This window comes from Amblyomma mixtum, chromosome 1 (genome assembly GCF_055824585.1).
Source record: "Amblyomma mixtum isolate Tamu chromosome 1, ASM5582458v1, whole genome shotgun sequence".
Taxonomy (NCBI): domain Eukaryota; kingdom Metazoa; phylum Arthropoda; class Arachnida; order Ixodida; family Ixodidae; genus Amblyomma; species Amblyomma mixtum.
The window spans coordinates 50,531,946-50,551,823 of record NC_143012.1 but is presented as its reverse complement, the minus strand read 5'-3'; the positions used below and the strand labels follow the sequence as shown (position 1 = coordinate 50,551,823).

General features: G+C 47.0%; 1 protein-coding gene across 1 annotated transcript in view; it reads right to left on the bottom strand.

Annotated features, from left to right (window-relative positions):
- LOC149366304 (uncharacterized) overlaps positions 1-19,878 on the bottom strand; it is a 74,995-nt gene that overhangs the window by 51,398 nt on the left and 3,719 nt on the right. Inside the window, exons 2-3 of the mRNA XM_089570154.1 lie at positions 18,813-18,916; positions 11,492-11,687 (exon numbers count right to left, since the gene is read on the bottom strand). Coding sequence (XP_089426280.1) covers positions 11,492-11,687; positions 18,813-18,916 — 300 coding nt within the window. The remainder of the gene's footprint in view (positions 1-11,491; positions 11,688-18,812; positions 18,917-19,878) is intronic.

Genomic DNA, 19,878 nt, shown 5'->3' with positions numbered 1-19,878 from the left:
TCACGTCCGCCCGTTCGGCCATGAAAAAACCAGTCCTACTACTTTCAGAACAGACCCTGTATGTGTTTGCACTTTGCCGTGCAGCGCACAGGTATATTGCGCCTTCGTCGCTGAGATATGTGGCATCTAGGGCTTGGGCTTTCAGCTGGTGGCGCGTATCATGGCGGCCAGGTAGCATGTTTTTGGGGATTCGTTTTATGACGAGGTGGTTTAGACCCTTATCGGAATGGGAGCCGTGGGGTGGACATCACCTTTTGGGTTGATGTTGAGATGGTCAAGTATGACACGCCCGTGTTTGGTGCGGCAGAAGTGGTGGAATTGGGCGGTCTTGTGTGCCTATATGAGTTATGTGAGCGTGTTGTAGATGCCGAGTTGAGGAGAGGCTACTTGCTAGCGTACTGGGGTAGCCCCAGTGCCGCTTTGTACGCTTTTCACCATTTCGCGCACTTTATTGTTTGTTTTCAGACACCCCTAGAGCGTGGGGATAGCGGTCTTGAGCACAAAGGAGCCGCCCTCGACTCAGCGTGGCAAGCTCCGCTGAGACCCGCTACCAAGAGACAAGAGATGTGGCCGTTTGGTGCTCAGCTTTAGCCGGTCGCAAGCCAGAGAATGGGTCGGAGCCTAAGGCACACAAACAAAACACACCTTATATAGCAAACATACGATATACAGGATTTCACAATCACTAGTACGAGCACATACAAAGTGATTAACTAGACGATGCAACTCGTGCAAAGTTACACTCGAGATAGATTACATTGCAAATGGATTATAGCACGTAAAGTGCACTAATAGAAGAGAGGGGCAAACAAACAAAGTTTTTTTTTACTGGGCACTGCGACCGTTGGACGACCAAATGTTCACGGTGGAGCCGTCTCCCATACTGGCTCACGCCGCCTCGTTGGACCGTGGTTGGGCGAGGGGTTTTGTACCGGGAGTCGAGCGGGCGCGCTTCGCTGAAGCTTAAACGGCGGCTCGGGCTGACCGACAGCGGTCAACGCCCTTCTCATATAGGCCAGCTCCGCGTCTGTTTGTTCTTCGCGCCAAGGCAGGCGCGCACATACACACAGTATGGGCTGTGCAATCTCCTTCTCGCGCCGGGCGCGTCCCCATTCGTAAGGAGCTGAGACTGGCTTCGAGTTGCTTCATGATCTTGCTACTCTGGCGCCGCCGAAGACGCGCGAGTGAAAGAGGCAGACGGCATGGCTTAGCACACTCAAGGCTACGCCCTTTCCGTCGGCTTCGAGTACAAACGTCTCTGACATTCCTGAAGGTTCGACGTCCTGGCTGACGCAATCCCCTTAGCGTCGCGCAGGGTCGCGATTGTGGAGTGGGCAGCCACACACACAAGGCTAGTCGCTCTGCGAGGTTTCCTTCTCTCCTGTTTAACGAAGCGCGCTGGCGACATGCGTTCACGCGGCACTGGTTTTGTTTCTTTTTTCATAAATGCGCTGAATTTTGTGCCAACGCTAAATGTGTATTGCTGCTCACAGCTTCCTTGTCCTTACGGAGAAGGTGATAGTAGGGGTAGGAGTACACTGTCCTGCTAATGGGAAAAGCTTGCGCGAGCCGACAGAAGTGGTCCTCCTTCATACCTCTGCGGCGGGTGGCGATGCGGCGGATGAGGCAGTTGATCTGATTGACTGTGGTGCGGAGGCGTTGAATGGCCTCCGAGTTTTGTGTGTTGTTCTGTATTACCGTGCCCAGAACGTGTATGATGCGGGCTGGAGGTATGGGATGTGTGTCGGCTTCGAGCCATAGGTTCTTGATGGTCGAGGTGGGCAGGCCAACTCGTCTGTCCCTGATGACTAGTAATGCGGACTTCGTGGGGGAGCATGTGAGACCGTTCGCCTGTACAAAGGCGTGCACTTTGCCGATTGCTGTTTGGAGGGAGCTTTGGATTTCCTTGTCAGAGTTGGAGTTAGTCCAAAGGGTAATTTCATCGGCGTATGTTGAGTGTTTAATGTGAAGTATGTCTTCCAGGAGTGGAAGGAGGTCTCTCATTGTAGTGTCGAAAAGAAACGGAGATAGGACTGCTCCTTCTGGTGTTCCTGTTGTGCCTAGGCCGATCTTCTCGCTGTGGAGGTCTGCAATGCGAACTTCTGCTGTACGGTTTTAAACAAAGTCGGTGATAAAGTTGTAAGTGCGAGTGCCTGCAGTCATATGTGTGAGGTTTGCCAGGATGGATGCATGTGACACGTTGTCGAAAGCCTTACTGACGTTTAGGCCTGGAATGGTTCGTGTAGCTCGGATGTGGCTCGGATCGAGGATATCGTGTTTGATTTGCCACATAATGTCTTGAGTGGAGAGGCCGGTCGTGAAGCCGATCATAGGGGGGGGGGGGAGGTCCTCTTGGTCTACGTGAGTGTGGAGTCTATTAGTATTACATGTTCCATGATCTTTCCCGGGATGGACGCGACCGAGATGGGCCGGAGGTTGCCAAGTTTGGGTCGTTTGCCTGGCTTAGGTATGAAAATCACTTTGGCATGCTTCCAGGAATCTGGAACGGGACCCTCATGCTAGTGTTGGTTGAAGAGAGCCGTGAGTGCCTGGACGGACTGATCGGCGAGATTACGGTTCATCTTGTTGGTTATGTGGTCGTCGCCGGTTGCCGCGCTGATTCTAATCTGGTTGAGAGCGGCGTGGACTTCTCTTGCCGTGATGTTGACGTCCATGTTGGGGTTCTGAGCACATGTGTATCCTTAAGGGATGGTCATTTCAGTGGAAGTACTGATTTACTTGTCTTTCAGGGTGGGGAAGAGTTCTTCATTTGTGTCCTGAAAGGTGGGTATAATGCGGGTGAGGTTCTTGTGAGATGTCGATTTGGAGTGAGTTGGAAAGACGTCTGAGCAAGAACCACGAGTTTTTGCATCCTAACTGGCCATTAAGATGGTCGCATGTTTGATGCCACTGCTCCCGACTCATTTTGATGTAGTAAGCTTCAATCTCGCGCTCAGTGCGAATAAGACGGAGATTGAGGGGTCGATTGTGTTTTTGGTGGAGCCAGCGGGCATGAGTACTGCTCTGGGCCTCCCACCTGTGTATGAGCTTGGCCTCGGGAGTTGGGCCATCCTCGTCCTGGGTAGTCGAGTAGGTGGCATTGGCGGTGTCCTCCAGCAGTTTGTCCTTCCGTGTTTCCAGGGCGTCTATGGGGGTTGAATTGCGTTTGGTGCGCACGTATCTGAAGGCGTCCCAGTTTGTGTGCTTGATTGTTTGGTTGGGGGCTTTGCTGCGTGTAGCTGCGAAGGTCGTGCTGAGAACATGGATGCCGCTACTATGCTCATGCCGAGTTTTCCCAGTGCGCGTCTCGGATATTGCGGTCGAGAGTGAGATCAGGGCAGCTGTCTTGTGTGACATTGTCGCCAATGAGAGTAGGCCTGTTGTGGTCTAGGGATAGTGTCAGGCCCAGTGTTCGGGCTTTCTCCCTCACTTTGGCTACCTTTCGACCGCACGCTTTGCAGGGGTAGCCCCACTCCGTATGCGGTGCGTTGAGTAGTAGTAGTAGTGAAAACATTTATTTTTTTCAAAAGGAAGAGTTAGGGAGTAGGGGGATGGGGATAGGTAGATGTGGAGCTTCAGTGGTCGGTATTCCCTAGTCCAGGATCCCGTTGGCCTCCGCCGCTGCCTTGGCCCTCGTCACCAGCATAAGCTGTGTGCTCGGGTCGGAGTCAGCCAGGAGGGCCTCCCACTGCTCTAGACTAGGGCTATTTACCTTTGGTAGTAAAGGGCTTTTTTCGCAGCCCCAGGTGGCGTGGTACGTTGTGGCGTAGCCCCAACACCACACGCACTCTTTCGCGTATCTGTTCGGCCACATTTTGTGATACATGGCTCTGCTTGGGTAGGTGTCTGTTTGTAGTCGTCTGAGCGTGGTGGCCTGCTCTCTGTCGAGGATATCCGCCGGAGCCGAGTACTTCTTGCGCGCTCCCAACAACGCCTTCATTGCCTCTCCGTAAGATTCTGGCGTGCTGAAGGGTTCGACCGGCAAACCCGCCCTCCGGTTCGTGAACCCTCGGACAACGGTGTCTGCCATGAGATTTCCCTCAACCCCAGTGTCAGGGACCCAAATGATGGTGTGTTGAATGCTTGTGTTGTTTGATCCATGTCTGTGTTGTTTTTGTTCGAAGAGGATACTCGCGGCTTTTCGGCCGATCCTTCCATCTCTGTATGCCCTTGCTGCAGCCTGAGAATCCGTCGCTATCCAGTAACTCAGTCCCTGCCGATTGGCTTCAGTCAGGGCTAGAGCTATGGCGATCTCTTCCGCTGCTTGTGTTGTCCTTGTGCGCACTGATGCACCAGTAACTATATTCCCATTAGCGTTCACTACTGCTACCGCCCTAGCGTTTTCCTTCGTTTTGTACTTGGACGCGTCAACATACAGAACCATCTGTTTTTTCTTTAGGAACCTGTCCAACTCCAATGATCTCGCCGCCCGTCTTCCTTCGTGGTTCTTGGGGTCCATGTTTCTGGGCACTGGTTTAACCAAGAAAGTGCTCCTAATTTGGCTGTCAATGTCTGTCTTGTCTTCGCCCTCGTCTTCTGCCGGGTATCCTAGCTTGACCAGTAGTGCACGGCCAGCGGCTGTTCTTTTAAGTCTTTCCATTTGAAATCTGAGCATGGTTTCGCTGTGCTCCTCATACGTGCCGTACACCCCCATGTTCATCAGCTTCTCTGTCGAGGCGCAGGTCATGACGCCTAAAGCTTGCTTATACGCCCTTCTGATGCATGTTTCCATTTTGTTCTTTTCCCCTTTGTTAGGTTGTAGGTACGGAAGCGCGTACGTCATCCTCGGTATGATGAGCGCAGAAGTGATCCGTAACGCATCTCGCTCCTTCACCCCTTTTCTCTTGTTCGTAATCCGGCTTAACATCCTGCATATCTGTTTCGTGGAGTGTTCCAAGAGCTGGATGGTATGGTCCCGTTTGCCTTTCTCCTGCAGCCACAGTCATCTAGGATGAGTAGCATGCCTGTTTGTGCAGCCGCGCAGGCGTTACGAACGAGGGTTGCCATAGAGGCCCCCTGGGCGCTGCCATATTGTTCACTGGATTGTCGGGAGCATCTCGGGCTAGCACGTGGAAGTGGCAGCGGCACCGGTTTCCTACAGTCCCGAGCAGAGGCGTTTCAACGACTCCCTCGCCCGATGCAAAGGTCTATAATCACCGTACCTATGTTCTTAGCACCAGCTGTTAGGCGGGGGTGGTGCGGTGTTTAAGCTATCGCCGTCTTTCCTTCCTGTCTAGCAGTGGAATCAAAAAAATTCTTTGGCTTTGGCGCCATGGCCTATTCCATCCAGCGTTTTTGAACAGAAATTGAAGATAATGGTTCATTGTTCTGATTAGTAGCAAAACTTTTCTTTTCTAGAAAATGATAATTGTTTCTCGGGGAAGGTAATGGCGCAGTACCTGTCTGACATATCTCGGTGAACGCCTGAACCGCGCCGTAAGGAAAGAGACAAAGGAGGGACTGGGAGAAGAAAGACGCTGCGACTGCATCGAGACCGACAGGTTATGACTGGCTGTCGCGGTGTTCAGTGCTCCCGCGGTACCCGAAAGGGACAGCGGAGCAGTAATATCAAGCAGGCGGCTGCGTTTGCGTCTGGAGGATGTTGAGTAGGAGCAACTGATGATTAGGCGCGATGCCGTCTTTCTAAGTTGCTATGACGTTAGTCGAGGAAAAATTTCATTAGTACGTAAATTAACTGGAGGTAATTAAAAGGATAAAATTACTAAATATGACTGATTGGCAAGGAAAGCTAACAGGAAGGCGGCATGCTGCTTGCGTTTACTTCTCTTGAAGACTTGAAGGTTGGTTTATTTGCAATCTGAGTGGTAGAAGCCATCAAAGGGACAGAGGGGACTTTGGGAAATAGAACTGCCTAAAATGGTGCTTCAAGGACACATTGCGCCCACTATTTCACAAGACAGGTGCGGATAAGTGCGCGGTAAAATGAATTCCGACAGTTTAAATAAACAATGTTCACCACAGTATCTCAAACGCTCAGTTGTCACGAGTACCGAGAATCATGTCGATACAAGTACACAAAAAGAGCAACATTACCATGTTGTCTACACGTACATGTACTACATACAACATAAGCAGGTGTAACTCTGTACACATTGGACAGCAACATATTTCATGAACATTTCGCAGTACAAGCATACAACTAATTGTCTTTGAAGAGGTACAGGACAAATATCACGCTCCCCTTTCGCATATGTCTTATTGATATGTTATTACTTTCAGCAGTGTGCAGGTATGTGGAGATGATAGAAGACAACGATTGCATCCTGCATTTGGTGCCTAAAACTGGTAAAGGCTAGGGGACGTGGGGTGAGTATCGCAAACTTGAGTAATGAGATGATTTTTAAATAAAATGAGAGAGTTGCTTCGATGTTAATTATAATCGTGGGTTTTTGCTTTGACAATATTCTAAAAGGAAACAATTAAGTTAATTGAGGATAGCAACAACACATCACGAGCTAGTTTAGTTTTTATCACGACGAAAACAGCGCAAACTTCACGAAGGACGCTGAAAGGGGAGAGAAGACACAGGCGCTGACTAACAACGGAACTTTTCTTTCTCTGCAGATCGGTAAATATACTCAAGATATCAAGAACAACAAGAAGGATAAGACGTGAAACACGGACAATCGCAGCCGGAAACGAGCAGGCAGTCATGACTGCTGAGTTGTCGAAAGGAAATGAAATTCCTTATCCAGAAGGGCCACGGATGGGGTGTTCAGAGAGCGGTATTTTATGCTCGCGATATTTTTGGCTTCAATTATCTTTCAGGTGATTTGCTCACTGCACCTGCTCAGCACAGTCGTGTCACTCCAGTGAGGAGTGCACTTACAATCGAGGCAATGACCGCCCAGAGTGATTGAGATTAGTGGGCTTACATATTAGTTGTGCTCTGAGAGTCTTTTGTTTAGGCATCTGCCGGTTTGCCCTACGTAAGCATGGCCACAAGACAAGGGAGTTGAGTGAACTACGCCTTGAGCACAGGATGATTCTTGGTGCAGCCAACGTATCTGCGACCCATCTGATTTACACGCTGCTTGCACAGGCTGTACAGACGATCTGGGGCTGAAAATACTACATCTGTTCTTATCTTTTCCCGATTATGCACAGGGAATGTGAAATCCCATGTGCGTAAAAAATCATTTCAACCTTCTTGTCCTCGTTCCATTGACGCGCTGCTTTTTTGCCAGCATGACCTCGGCCACCGATGATAAGAGCATGAGAGGGTAACCAGCCTGCACAAGTCGGCGCATCTGGTTTAAAAAACTATCTTCAAGCTTATGATTGCATGATTTTCTGACGCGTGATAGAAGCAAGAGTTAACCATACTGCACTTAATAAAAAAACTGGCTTAATAAAAAAACTTGAAAGTGTGCAAAGAAGAGCAGCTCGATTCATAATGTCCAGATATGCGTGTACTGACTCTGTAACAAAGATTCTGTGGCTTCTCAATTTGCCACCTCTAGCCGAAGTCGCAAAGTAACCAGACTAAAATTTTTATTTCAGCTCTCAAAAAATTCCTTCAATATCAATAGCTCCCATTACTTGGTCCGAAAACAACTTACACATCTCAGAGCATGCAATGAAAACGGTTACCAAACCTCGAACCCACGCATTAATGTGTATGCTAATTCATATTTTCCGAGGACGATAGCAGGATGGAATAATATGCCAGCATCTCTCTTACAGTCCAGTACATTAACAACTTTCGAAAAAGCTATCTCCATTTCGCACTGAAAAAGTTTTTGTGTGTCATACGCCTAATCAACTCGCCTAAGGTGAAGGCCAGGAATGTAGAAATTTTTGTGTTATTTTTTCCTTTTCTGTGTGAAATAACTATTTTTCAAGTGAATATTTATTAACTCTGCTCTGTATAAAAAGTGAACCATTACGCGGCAAGAAATGATTCTATAGATCAAGATTCACTTTGTATTTCTGTATAATCGACGAAACATTTTGCTTTTCAAGTGTCATGCCCCACCACTGTAACGGCCCCACGGCCAACAGTATTTTCAAATAAAATAAAAATAACTAACTTGGAGTATGCTGAATCAAAAGGCAGGAAGGGTTTTTTGCTCGAGGCTCAAAGGCCCAGCACAGATGATGGTTGTCAAATTGGAGTCCTGATTCCAAATATCGCAGGAAACCATTTGAAGGCAGTTCGTCTATGGCAACCAAAGGGCTAAGGATGCTAGAAAAATTGCAAAGAACCTTTGAAGCGTCGAATGGGAGGGCCTGATGTTCGCATTCTATAATGGCAAGATAGCCGTCGAAAGCTCCCGCACTCCGGGAATCCCGGAAACGAGGCCGCCAACCTTTTAGCCCGAGCTTCTTTAAACCGATCTGAGGTGGCCTCGGATTGGGGATTCACGAAGGAGCGCATGCACGCATTCCGCGAGCTTACGCAGTCCTACAGAGCCTCACGCTAGCTCTACCCCCGCCCCACTCCTCCCTACATAACAAACAAGCAACACTCTGGCGCAGACTACAGACACCCTGTCTCCCCTCACCCCTTACCCTAGCCCACTATCATCCCTCCTCCCCCACTCCGGCATGCGCCCTATGCCCAGAACCCTTCGCTTCTTCCCTCCGCATCCTTTCCCTCTGCCCGGTGGACTCTCCCCCGCGGGACCTACAGAACCTCAAGGCCTGGGAGGACTGGGAGACCCTGCTGCACTCGGAAGACCTGGCCGTGCATACCATAGCCACCGGCAGGGCTGCCAGTGTTATGGACCTCAGGAACATAAACACTTGAGTGCAGTGGGGTCGTGCGGGGACCCTGGGGCGTGCCCCGGATTTCACTTCAAATAAAGTTTTTTTTTTCTCTCTCGTCGACAAAACGGAAGATCTGCTTCACATTGCTGCACTGAAAGAGGCTGTTTAACGCTCTGTCCTTTATAGCTAATGCAAATTGCAAATTGCCCGCGTTGTTCCAGTCTTTAAGCGCGGTGATAAGACTGACCTAACTAATAATCGGCCGATTTCAGTCATTCCAGTATTTTCAAAAGGTATTGAGAAAATAATGCACGAAAGATTACTATCATTTTTTAATCGCCACTATCTGCTTCATGACTTTCAGCATGGTTTTCGACAGCACCGCTCTACCGAAACAGCCCTCCTCACTCAAAAAGAAATTATTATAGATGCATTCAGTCGTAAGCACATGGCATTAGGTATATACATTGATTTCTCTAAGGTATTTGATTTGATCAATCATTCTATCCTTCTCAACAAATTAGAAAATTACGGCGTGCGGGGAATAGCACATGCGCTTTTTAAATCTTACTTTTCTTTCAGAAAGCAATTTGTAGATGCCAACAATGTCGTTTCCGCAATCAAACCGGTTAATGTTGGTGTGCTGCAAGGAAGCATTTTAGGACCGCTTTTATTTTTAATCTACGTAAATGACATTGTACACTGCACAGAAAATTCTTCGGTTATTTCTTATGCTGATGACACAAAACTGTTTATTACAGGCAGTTTGTGCAAAGGTATTGAAAGCAAGGCCAACAAGATGCTGGCTGATTTAAAGGTCTGGGCTGAGGTGAATTGTTTGAAAATAAATCCCACTAAAACAAAAGTAATTTTGTATACGCCTAGAGGCAAAGTGTTGACAGAACAGATGGATTTTTTTCTTGGCTCCCAACAGCTAGAGATGGTGGACTCTGTAAATAGTCTTGGAGTACATTTTTCAAAGCATCTTACCTGGAATGAGCATATCGACTACCTCCAATCTAAGTTGTCATCTGCCATTGGTGCCATTGCGCGTGTGCGGCGCTTTATCCCTGCTAAAGTGAAACTTATGCTTTACAATGCTTTAGTGCTATCTCTCATGCAGTACTGTAACATGGTGTGGGGCACAACTGGTGTGACCAATTTGCGCAGGCTACATTTACTGCAGAAGAGAGCAGTGCGTTAAATTGCTGATGTACATTACACTTTCTCCACGAAGCCTCTTTTTTCAAAGTTTAATATTCTTCCTGTGTTTTGTTTATACAATTATAGGTTGATTGTACGCAATAAAGCTGTCGTTAAATTTCATATGGATTATGCAATTCGTCTTGCAAGACTACAGGTGAACACAAGTGATCCCCAAACCAGATACAAAGAAATATGGTCCGTGCCCACCCCTAGGACATCCTACGATGAACAATCATTATCTTACACATTGCCCTCATTGCTAAATTTACTAAACCGTGCGGAGTTTGACCCCACCTGTAACCAAAACGACATCGTCAAACACTTTAGCCAACTTGTTTTTTTGCAAGACTAAAATAATTTAATTTTGTTCGTGACAGCTTCTGTTGATTTGGACCGGCGTTTTTGTTTGAGTTTCTTTTGCGTTTGCCTTTTCGTAGTGTGTCTTCGATATTGTCTGTTTTTTTATGTATGACTTGCCGTCTTCTTGCTGTTTGCCAACCAGTAAGGGGTCGGGACCTCGTCAAGCTCCCCGAGCTTTTAGTCCCGCACTCCTCCTTCTCAAAGGAAATAAAGGTGATTGATTGATTGATTGATTGATTGAAGTAAAGGTCACTGAGTAGTGGTGCATTGGAAGAACCTATACATATGCCATTCTTGAAGGAAAAGTGAACGTTTCTATTCTGCGAATGTGGCCCTCTTTACAACATGATCTCTTGAGAAGGCGTGGAAAGCACTGTGATGCGATGGCCTTTGAAGAAGCCGCCGATAATAACGAACATTCGCAAGAAATAAATGCCAGTTTCGTTGGACCTGCAATATCTGGCTATAAAAGTCCACTCAACACGAACTTCGGATAGAGTGGCGCAAAATATGCGCGCCCGCCAGGTTCGTTGTAAGTGGGCCCGACAGTATATTGAATGCATTCCGCTGCTTAGCTTGAAGCGAGGGCGAGTTTTTGCTCTTTAGCTATTGGTTCAATGGCAAGAATAGCTTTCCGGATAACGAGCCTGCAAAAAAGCGCGTATTCGTGTTAAAGAGGTCCCGAAGTACCTCTCAGTCTAACTGCACAGCCAGCTGAACTTGCTGAGTAGGTCTCCTGCCGCAGCATTTTCTCAAGTGAGGGCTTTTCTTCGTTGCCACACCACAAATCGTATTTGGCCAGATAGTTGGCGGCACGTTATAAATGCGTGTTTGTGTTAAAATAAATATTTATGTCAAGTCAGCTGTGAGAGGGAAAATGTATTTATCCTAAGGTCCTGATATTTAATTTCGATACATAAACGCTAGGCGACGCTTTTGGACAGGCGGTGTGACCAGGCCGGTACCATTGGTTCAAAGTAAATTCCAACGCTGTGGTTGGAGTATCGGCAAGGTTCGTGCTGACGACGTATCAGCGTATGCAGCTGCCCCATAAGAACTGATGCCGTAAATGGAATGTTACCTAGCTGGGCAATGTGGGCGAGAAATTGGACGCTTTAGGGGTGAACGGGCCTGGCCAACTGGACTGCCTCCGAACCCACTTCGCTCCTAAGGAGGGCAGCTTCCAACTCACGTGCATCGTCTGGTCGTCCTTGAAGTAGATGTACACATAATGGTACGTGTTGGCCGGGAATCCCGCGAAGTTCATGTCGTTGTATCCATAATAGTCACTTGCTGCGGTATTATATGTGAGAGAATAAAGGCCCCACCTCGTATGGTTGGCCACGAAGCCGACCTCGTATTCTTTTTTTCCAACAACCAGACAAAACCTGCGGGTGAAAGACAGAAATTTAAATTATCACAAGTGAGGTGTGCCTAATAGTTAAATTGGCATGCTACCGCAGATGAGGGTGAAGGTAGATGGCGAGGGCCACGGTTTTGATAAACGCCCTGTGATGGTCCTGGGTTTTAGTGAGTGCGCGAGCCTTGTGCACGGACTGTGCAAAGGATACAGTCAGATGCGTCAGGGACGCCAGCCCTCATAAGGGTGCTTGTAAATGAGGTTTCCAGCGAGAGCTCTACTCCTTAGGGTACAACTGCCGATCAGCTCAGTCATCAGCATCATTGTCGGAATTCGAAAGAATGTCACTGCTGGACTAGATGGCCTGAGCAGTGTCCCTATTAAACATGTAGCATCGATTATAGCAATAGCACTCGCCTTTATAATCAATCAAATAATTGAAATTGGTATCTTTCCATCTGACCTTAAACAAGCGCGTATAACCACGGTCCACAAAGGTTTTTTTCCCGGTCCATATTTTCTAAGGTTTTTGAAAATATTCATTATGCTCAACTTACAAATTTTTTTAATAAACATTATGCTATTAGCGATTTACAGCATGGTTCCAGAAAGGAAAAAAAATTCAAATGGCCTTACTACATATGAAGGATGAAATGATTAAAACAAGGATAACAAACAATTCTCTGTAGGCTTATTCAATGACCTGGGGAAAGCATTTGACAGTGTAAACCATGATATATTAGTCTCAAAGTTGAAAGATTATGCCATACGTAGCGTTGCCCTTGATCTTATCAAACGTTATCTCTCAGACAGAAAAGAGTGTGCAAAAGCTGACGACCTGAGGTCTTCGATTACAATGGTAAAACATGGCGTACCTCAGGAGTCGATTCTGGAGCCATTGTTGTGCATCTTGTATATTAATTACATGTGCAATTTGCCTCTTTCAGCGAAACTGGTCATATACGCTGATGACACAAATACATTTTTCTCCGCGAAAACCAGCGAATTTCATCAAACTTCAATAGTGGTTTCATAAACACAGATTAACCTTGAACATTAAAAGGACTAAAAAAATTGTTTTTAAGCCCCATAGAAAAGCCTGTCACACTGAGCCAGTCCTAAATCTTTAAGGTACAGCTTTTCAGCGCGTGACATCAGAAACTTGTTTATGTCTATGGTTCGAAGAAACCATGTCGTGGAACACGCATGTTAGTAAGGTGGCGATAGAATTAAGTAAACCAGTTGGCTGTCTCTATAAGCTGAGTGAACTACTTCCAGTAAGGCTCATAAAACAATATATTTTGCTAATTTCTACTCTCGTCTTTCATACTGCTTCTTAGTTTGGAATGTTCCAACGATCCAAAATTACAATAAACTCGAAAGACTACAAAAAAAGATGTTACGAATTAGTAAGGCTGAGATCTGGGCGAGTTGGTATGCATTCATATTGGTGAACCGCGCAAAAAAGGCGGGACAACAACAAGACAAGCGCTTGTCTTGTTGTTGTCCCGCCTTTTTTGCGCGGTTCACCAGTATGAATGTTACGAATTCATGACAACTTTTATAGAAACCCTAGCCAGCTATCTACTGATCCCTTGTTTACTAAATATAATATGCTTAACGCAACTAATCTATATAACCCGTAGTAGAATGGAAAGCTCGGCAAGTTGGTATGCGTTCATACCAGTAAGTAGATTAGAAGCCGCAGGGTTTCCAAAGGTGGTGGTATCAGAATCATGGGATAATCTAGTGCGGGCAGTGCGGGAAGATTTCTCGAGTGGAAAATTGGACAGAACAGATAAAGAATTTGCAGTTCTTCTGTATGTGCACCGAACGGCTCATAATCTAAAAAAGGAGGCGCACAGATTTGACGTGCATGTGGTGTTTTCTGCGCCACACAAGTGTTTGTGTGGAAGGGGGGGGGGGGGGGTTCTGCATGATACGAAATCGCCATGACAACATACCAGGAATCAGTCCATTTATTGTCTGGTTCCACATAGATCAAGATGTGTAGAGTGCGCATGTTCAGTTGTGTGTGAACTTCCTCTTTCATGTAAAAAAGTTCATATAGGACACACCGGCCCACGTATCAATATTCGACATAGGGAGCGTCTCCGATCACTTTCGAACTCAAACTATTCACCCCAAAAAGAGCACTGCAAAGCTTGCAAGAAGGAAAATAAGAAAGTGTGTAGACCTTTAGTCGCGTACACACGTATTTTATTTCGCCATAAAGTTAAGACGACAAGGGAGCTCATTGAGGCGTATCAAGTTCGGAAAAGTCAGGATGAATGCGTCAGTCAGGCTTCCTTAATGTTGGTAGAAAAAGAGGTCTCGTTTCTTAAAACATTTGATGTTTTTCAGTACTTTTGTTTGTTATTTTTTGTTTCGGGCTCTCTCGTGTTTTCTCGGTCGGGCACGGTCTTCTGAAAACTTATTGCAAGGCTTTTATTATTGACACAAGATGTAGTTTTACCCTGCTGTAGTCTGGGCATGCGCGCGGGCTACATCAGGTCACGTGAAGTTTCTTAACTATAAATGCCTGTTTTTTTCTGAATAAATAATAGTTGAGTCAGCGCTCGTCCGAGTGGTTTCCTTCTTCTTTGTCTTCCGTCCCTTCGCGCTGTTTTTCCACCCAAAATAAATTACTGACAACAAACTGTCTCTGTATATGCATAAGCATAACCTCTGAAATGATGCACACCGTCCCTTGCATGCTTACGGATTACGTAGGGAACAAAAACCAGTGCCGCGTACACTAAAAATTTATGGCCAGTCCACTCTTGACTAAAGCATACCATCACTATATGTAAAACGTAAAAGACACATTGATTTTACAGCCCCACTTAACTCATTTAGACGCGAATTAACCAATTTTCTGATGAGGCAATGAATATTACTGAGATCCAAACAATAGGCTTTGAGCAATAATACCTGACACACTACTCGACCGACGGAAATAATGATTGGTTCTTAATCGATTCACTTTTGTTTGCAACATAATGGGCTAGCGTGTATTGTTTTTTTAAACGTATTGAAATGAAATATATTATATTGAAATATTATAACTCTTCATGAAGTGTAAACACTGCATTTGCTGTTTTGTATAAGTTTCATGTTGATATTCATTTTTATTGTGATGTGAGTTCCACTGCTTGATGCTGCCTTTAGGCCCCCAGGGCCCAGTCAAGCTTTGGCAGAATTTTTCCTTGGGGACCCCCAACTTCTTGGTTGGATATAAAGTGGATTTGTATTTCGATGTGGCTAAGGCAACAACCTTCAATGCCTCACAAGGTGAAACCGAACTGAACTGCGTGGTGGTACGGCCCAAGCTGTGGTAGTATGACCACGTCATCATATGAGCACGACCATTCGGTACCTGACCTTGAGCACTGACCTTGACATTTGACTTCAGACACTGGAGACCATGCTTAACAGAGCTTTTGCGCTTACAACTACACTGAAGCCACAATAAACCCCAGTTATTTTGTCTTACTTGATGGGGATATAACCCAACACAATCTGCTACTCATGTCGGCGGTATAAAGTTTATCCTCCTCCTCCTCATACTTGACCCGCAAGGCCTCGACCTTCCCGTCTTTGTGGATAATTTCCACCTGCTCCCCAGCCCCTCGCCAAACTATCTGCGTCTCCTGTATCGCCCAAATGCTTTACTACAAGCAACTCTAAAAGAAACGCTACTGCTGCAAACCTGACGCATTTGATTAGTGCCTCTCCATCTCAACACGCCATCGGACAACTGCGAACAAGTCGTTGGGTGTAACCGGCCTGCAGAGGTTGCCGCGAATTTCATCCTGCGATTACCCTTCCGCCGAATATGTGGCAAGTGTATAGCGAGCCTATATTTGCGTGCAGAGAGTTTTCATCAGTCGCGACTCAAATAATACGCTTGTTCAACTGAGCTGAAAATGCAGTAGGTGTGTTAAAGTTAAGCCAGCTGTTCCTTGACGCAATTCAGCCGCCTGTTGCTATAGTTTATTGCGAGCCATTCCTTGCGTACATCTTGCGTGTAGCCGTGTATATATACTTTAAGGCAGCGCTCCGTACTGTGCTGAACGCCAATCCTGCCTCACAACTGACTCTTTAGCCATGTACCAGGTCTTTCAGCGAACACTTTCCAAAATTTTCAAAAATAGCCTTTTTGGGGTACAAATATGGCTTTTTCGGCATATTATTGCTAGCGCTTTCGAAAACATGCCGGCAAAGGAACCCCTGCATATCACGCAACTAGTGTAAGAAGACAAATTTTTCGAGCCTGAGCACCAAGGGTGAGCGAGTGGCTGACTGACGGCGTGCTTACAGAATATGCGTCCCATTTAACACTCCTTCCACTCCCCAAAAACATCCCTCCGCGTCATCGTACAGCTCGCCGAGCAACGGCGTTGCACAAACACCATCACACAAATACCAATGCAGTCTACACGTGGACGCCTCAGAATGTGCCAATCATCAAGCCTATGCCTTGAATTCAGTCTCCAACAAACTCTACCCTGTAGTTTCTGATTCAACCAAAGCTACATCTTCACTAGGGGCGGAGGAAGCCGCAGTTGCCACGGCAAACTCCTGAACCACTGCCTCAACCGAGGCGCTCGTCCTCTTGTCTTCTTTCTGTGTCTCCGCTTTGTTTGCGCCCCCATTTATATTATGATTCAACAGCAGCAATGCGCAATTTTACACAGGGAAGGATTCGGACGCCTGCTTTCCAAATTCTCGTTTCTGTTGTACCCCCGACCAGCTCAATTCAACTCGTATGCGTAGCTACTCATGGGAGAAACCCTGGGAATGAAGCAGCCCACAAGACAGCTCGAGCGCACGTCAATCGAGCAGGGCCAGCTACAGACCCACGCGAACGCCTGGTTACCTGCAACGAAATTTCTCCTCCTTCTAAGGAGCAATGGCTCCAGTATCCAAACCCCGATAAATCAATCTCTAAACTCTAGCAGATTATCTCGCGAAAGCTCCAATTCCGTACCTTTATATCCCCAGCTCACCTTGCCCTTATCCTCCCCGGCTTTTTCTCCCCTGAATGCACCCTTTGCGGGCAACCCAGAGCTGACTTTCGCAATATCCTATACATTTGCAAGGAGTTCCAACCACCCCCAAATGGCAAGTGCTCGATATAGAGCGATTGCCAGTCAGTTCGCACCCGGCCGCACAAAGCAGCTGGTGGGTTGGTGTCTGAGAGTCGCTGAAAGCCACAAGGACTTGGCCTTCATACGCGATATCGTACTGACCAGTCAGTAGGCTGAAGTCATATGGCGCAAGAACTAATAAGCGTTTTTACCACCATGTTATAAGAAGGAGGGGGGGGGGGGTAGCCGAAAATTGGGTGGATGCGCAGTGCTGTAACTATCTCCGCTGAAGGGATAACGGTAAGGGCGCTACGTAGTAACTTTCGCACATATCTCGGTGGACACCTAAACCGCGCCGTAAGGGCAGAGATAAAGGATAGAGGGAGAGAAGAAAGGAAGAGGTGCCGTAGTGGAGGTCTCCGCAATACTTTCGACTACGTGAGGATTTTTAACGTGCACTGACATCACACAGCACACCGGTACCATTTGTGTTTCGCCGCCATCGACACGCAGCCACCGCGGACGGGTTCCCACTCCGGCACTCCGGCACAGTAGCCGAGCGCCCTAACCACTGAGCCACCACAAAAGGTGAAAAGACTGCTTTTTTGGGGCATTGCGCTGTCATCGGTGTAGCACAATAGCACGGCTGAGACTTCTTAACTAATACGGTGCTTAATGAATTTCAATTGTTAACTGTAACTATTATTGCTATTCCTCATTTATTGAGAAGCTAGTGACCCACCGTACGTATTAACCATACGCAGTACTAAAGTATCAGAAAACGCAGTTATCTGTAGCCCAGTAAATTTCGCCTACTTCAGGCCAAGATAGAAGCCCTTTAGACAAGCTTGCGGGCAAAGCAACCCTCCCAATGCATATAACTAATCGAAATAGCCAAAATGTTTCGGGCCACATCGCCGAAGGCAACTGCGTTTTCAGAATTCTAAAATTTAACTTCATTACTGTGCTGCTCATGGGAACAAACAATACTGAACGCAAAAACCACACACGCAGAAAGGGCGTGATCTACAAAATGATTTTATTGCACTGGAAACTGATTTTATGCGAACGGTTAAAAGGAACAAATATAAAAGAACCATCAAACATGGTGACGTCAGGGTGCTGAGTTTTGTTATTTTCGTCCTAGAAAACACGCGCATGCCAATCTACTTCGGACGAAAACGAGCTAGCTCAGCCCCCTGTAGCCAGAAGATTGATTCTTCTTTCATATATATTACTTGTAACCGTTCATATAAAATAAGCTGATCTATTGCGCTCTGTCTGTCTGCGTGGTTTTTGCGTCCAGAATTGTTCGTTCCCATGTGTGGCCCACTAATGAAGTTAAAGTTTAGGTTTATTGGGGTTTAACGTCCCAAGGCAACTCAGGCCATGAAGGACGCCGTGGTGCAGGTCTAGAGATATTTCGATCACCTGGAGTTCTTCAACGTACACTGACATCGCACCGTACACGGGCCTCCAGAATTTTGCATTTATCGTAATTCGACCACCGCGGCCAGGATCGAACCTCCGTCTTTCGGGTTAGCAGCCGAGCGCCGTAACCACTGAGCGAACCCGGCGGAGTACTAATGAAGTTAAATACGAACCAACTAGGCCCATTTGCAGCATACGGTCTAAAATTTAATGGTGACATACTCATTACTGTGGCCGGCACGCCTCTCGGTAAATAAAGATACAACAGACACTATTAAAAAGCAAACTGCTCAGTATTAATTAACCAGCGTACAAGTTAGTTCGACTTACCAGAACCCTGGTGCGCTACACACCTGATAGTTATACGCCGAAAAAAGTCCCCTTTCATCTGAAAAGGCTCTTTTCGAAAATTTCAGGGCGCCTTAGATATACATCCGGTATAGCTGGCTCTGTAAGACAACTGCAGAAGCCCAAGCAGCACTGGTTATTGGCACAGTATTGCAAATGGATGCTCTCACTCTGCCCCTTTGTGGGAGCGACCCTTGCCAATGCGTTTACTGTATTAGGCCAATTACCTGTGCTGGTTGAGAAGGCTCATCAACCGTGAAGACGCAGCGTTTAGCACTCACCTTTCATTTTTTACCCGGCAGTACACAAGGAAGGCGACGCAGAGTCCGGGAAAACATCGCAGTGTTGGGGGTACTCTCTCCACATTTGTGCCCACAAATGGCTTCTGCCAGGAGAGGTGAGCCGACGAGAAAAAAAGAATAACGCTCAATGAAGCGGCGTGTAGCAGGTGAGCAAAGCTTAGCGCGTGTATTGCCTTCGACTCAACGAACAGGAATCATTTTATCTTTATTCATTACTCTTTAGTCCTACAATACCCGCAGCGCTACTAGCCATTACAGCGGGGGGCACAATCATAAAACAAATCCCCAGTTTTTCGGCAAATTACATCTCTCGGTAGTACGTTCAAATCGTTTATGATACGCGGAAAAAATGGTTGTTTAAACAACTCAGCCCGGCATTGCTATGGACGAATCTTCATTTTATAGTCATTTCGAGAAGAAATGTAATGCGGTTGCTGTAAGTAATTTAAAGCAGTAATTCTCCTTTTATTGTGAAAAAATGGCAGTGGCTTAGCACAGCTAGGCCAGGGTATACTCAGCGAAAGCAGTTCCGTCTAATGGAATTTCAGTAGTGACATCGCCTTTCGGCTGGCGAAGCGAGCGAAGGCGAGCGCAACGACGAGGCAAGGTGCTTGACGTCATGCCAAACGGCGGCGGCGGCTCCGCGGTGAGGCGCGCGGTGTGACGTCATACCCTGATGGCGCGGCGAGCGCGCGGCATCCGCCAGCTGCCGCAGTTGCTAGGCAATGGCTCAAGGTCGGTCTTTGTGCCTGCTCGGAGCACCGCCACACCTAAATCGCAAGTTCGTGGCAAATGTAGCTTTTGCTACAAAATACTGTAGAACATTTTCAGTGTCAGATTTTGTACCGTGAACTACACTGGCCGCGGTTGAGCAATTTCGCGTGGCTCCTGGAGAGCCGTGCTGCGCATGCGCGAGGAGCAAGTGACGTCACTACGCACAGCTGGCGTGCCTCGCTGCGTGCGCTCGCCTTCCTTTCCGTGTAAAACGTTGACAATGTCAATGCCAATGAACACAATGAACGCCGACGGCCTATGGCTTCAGCGC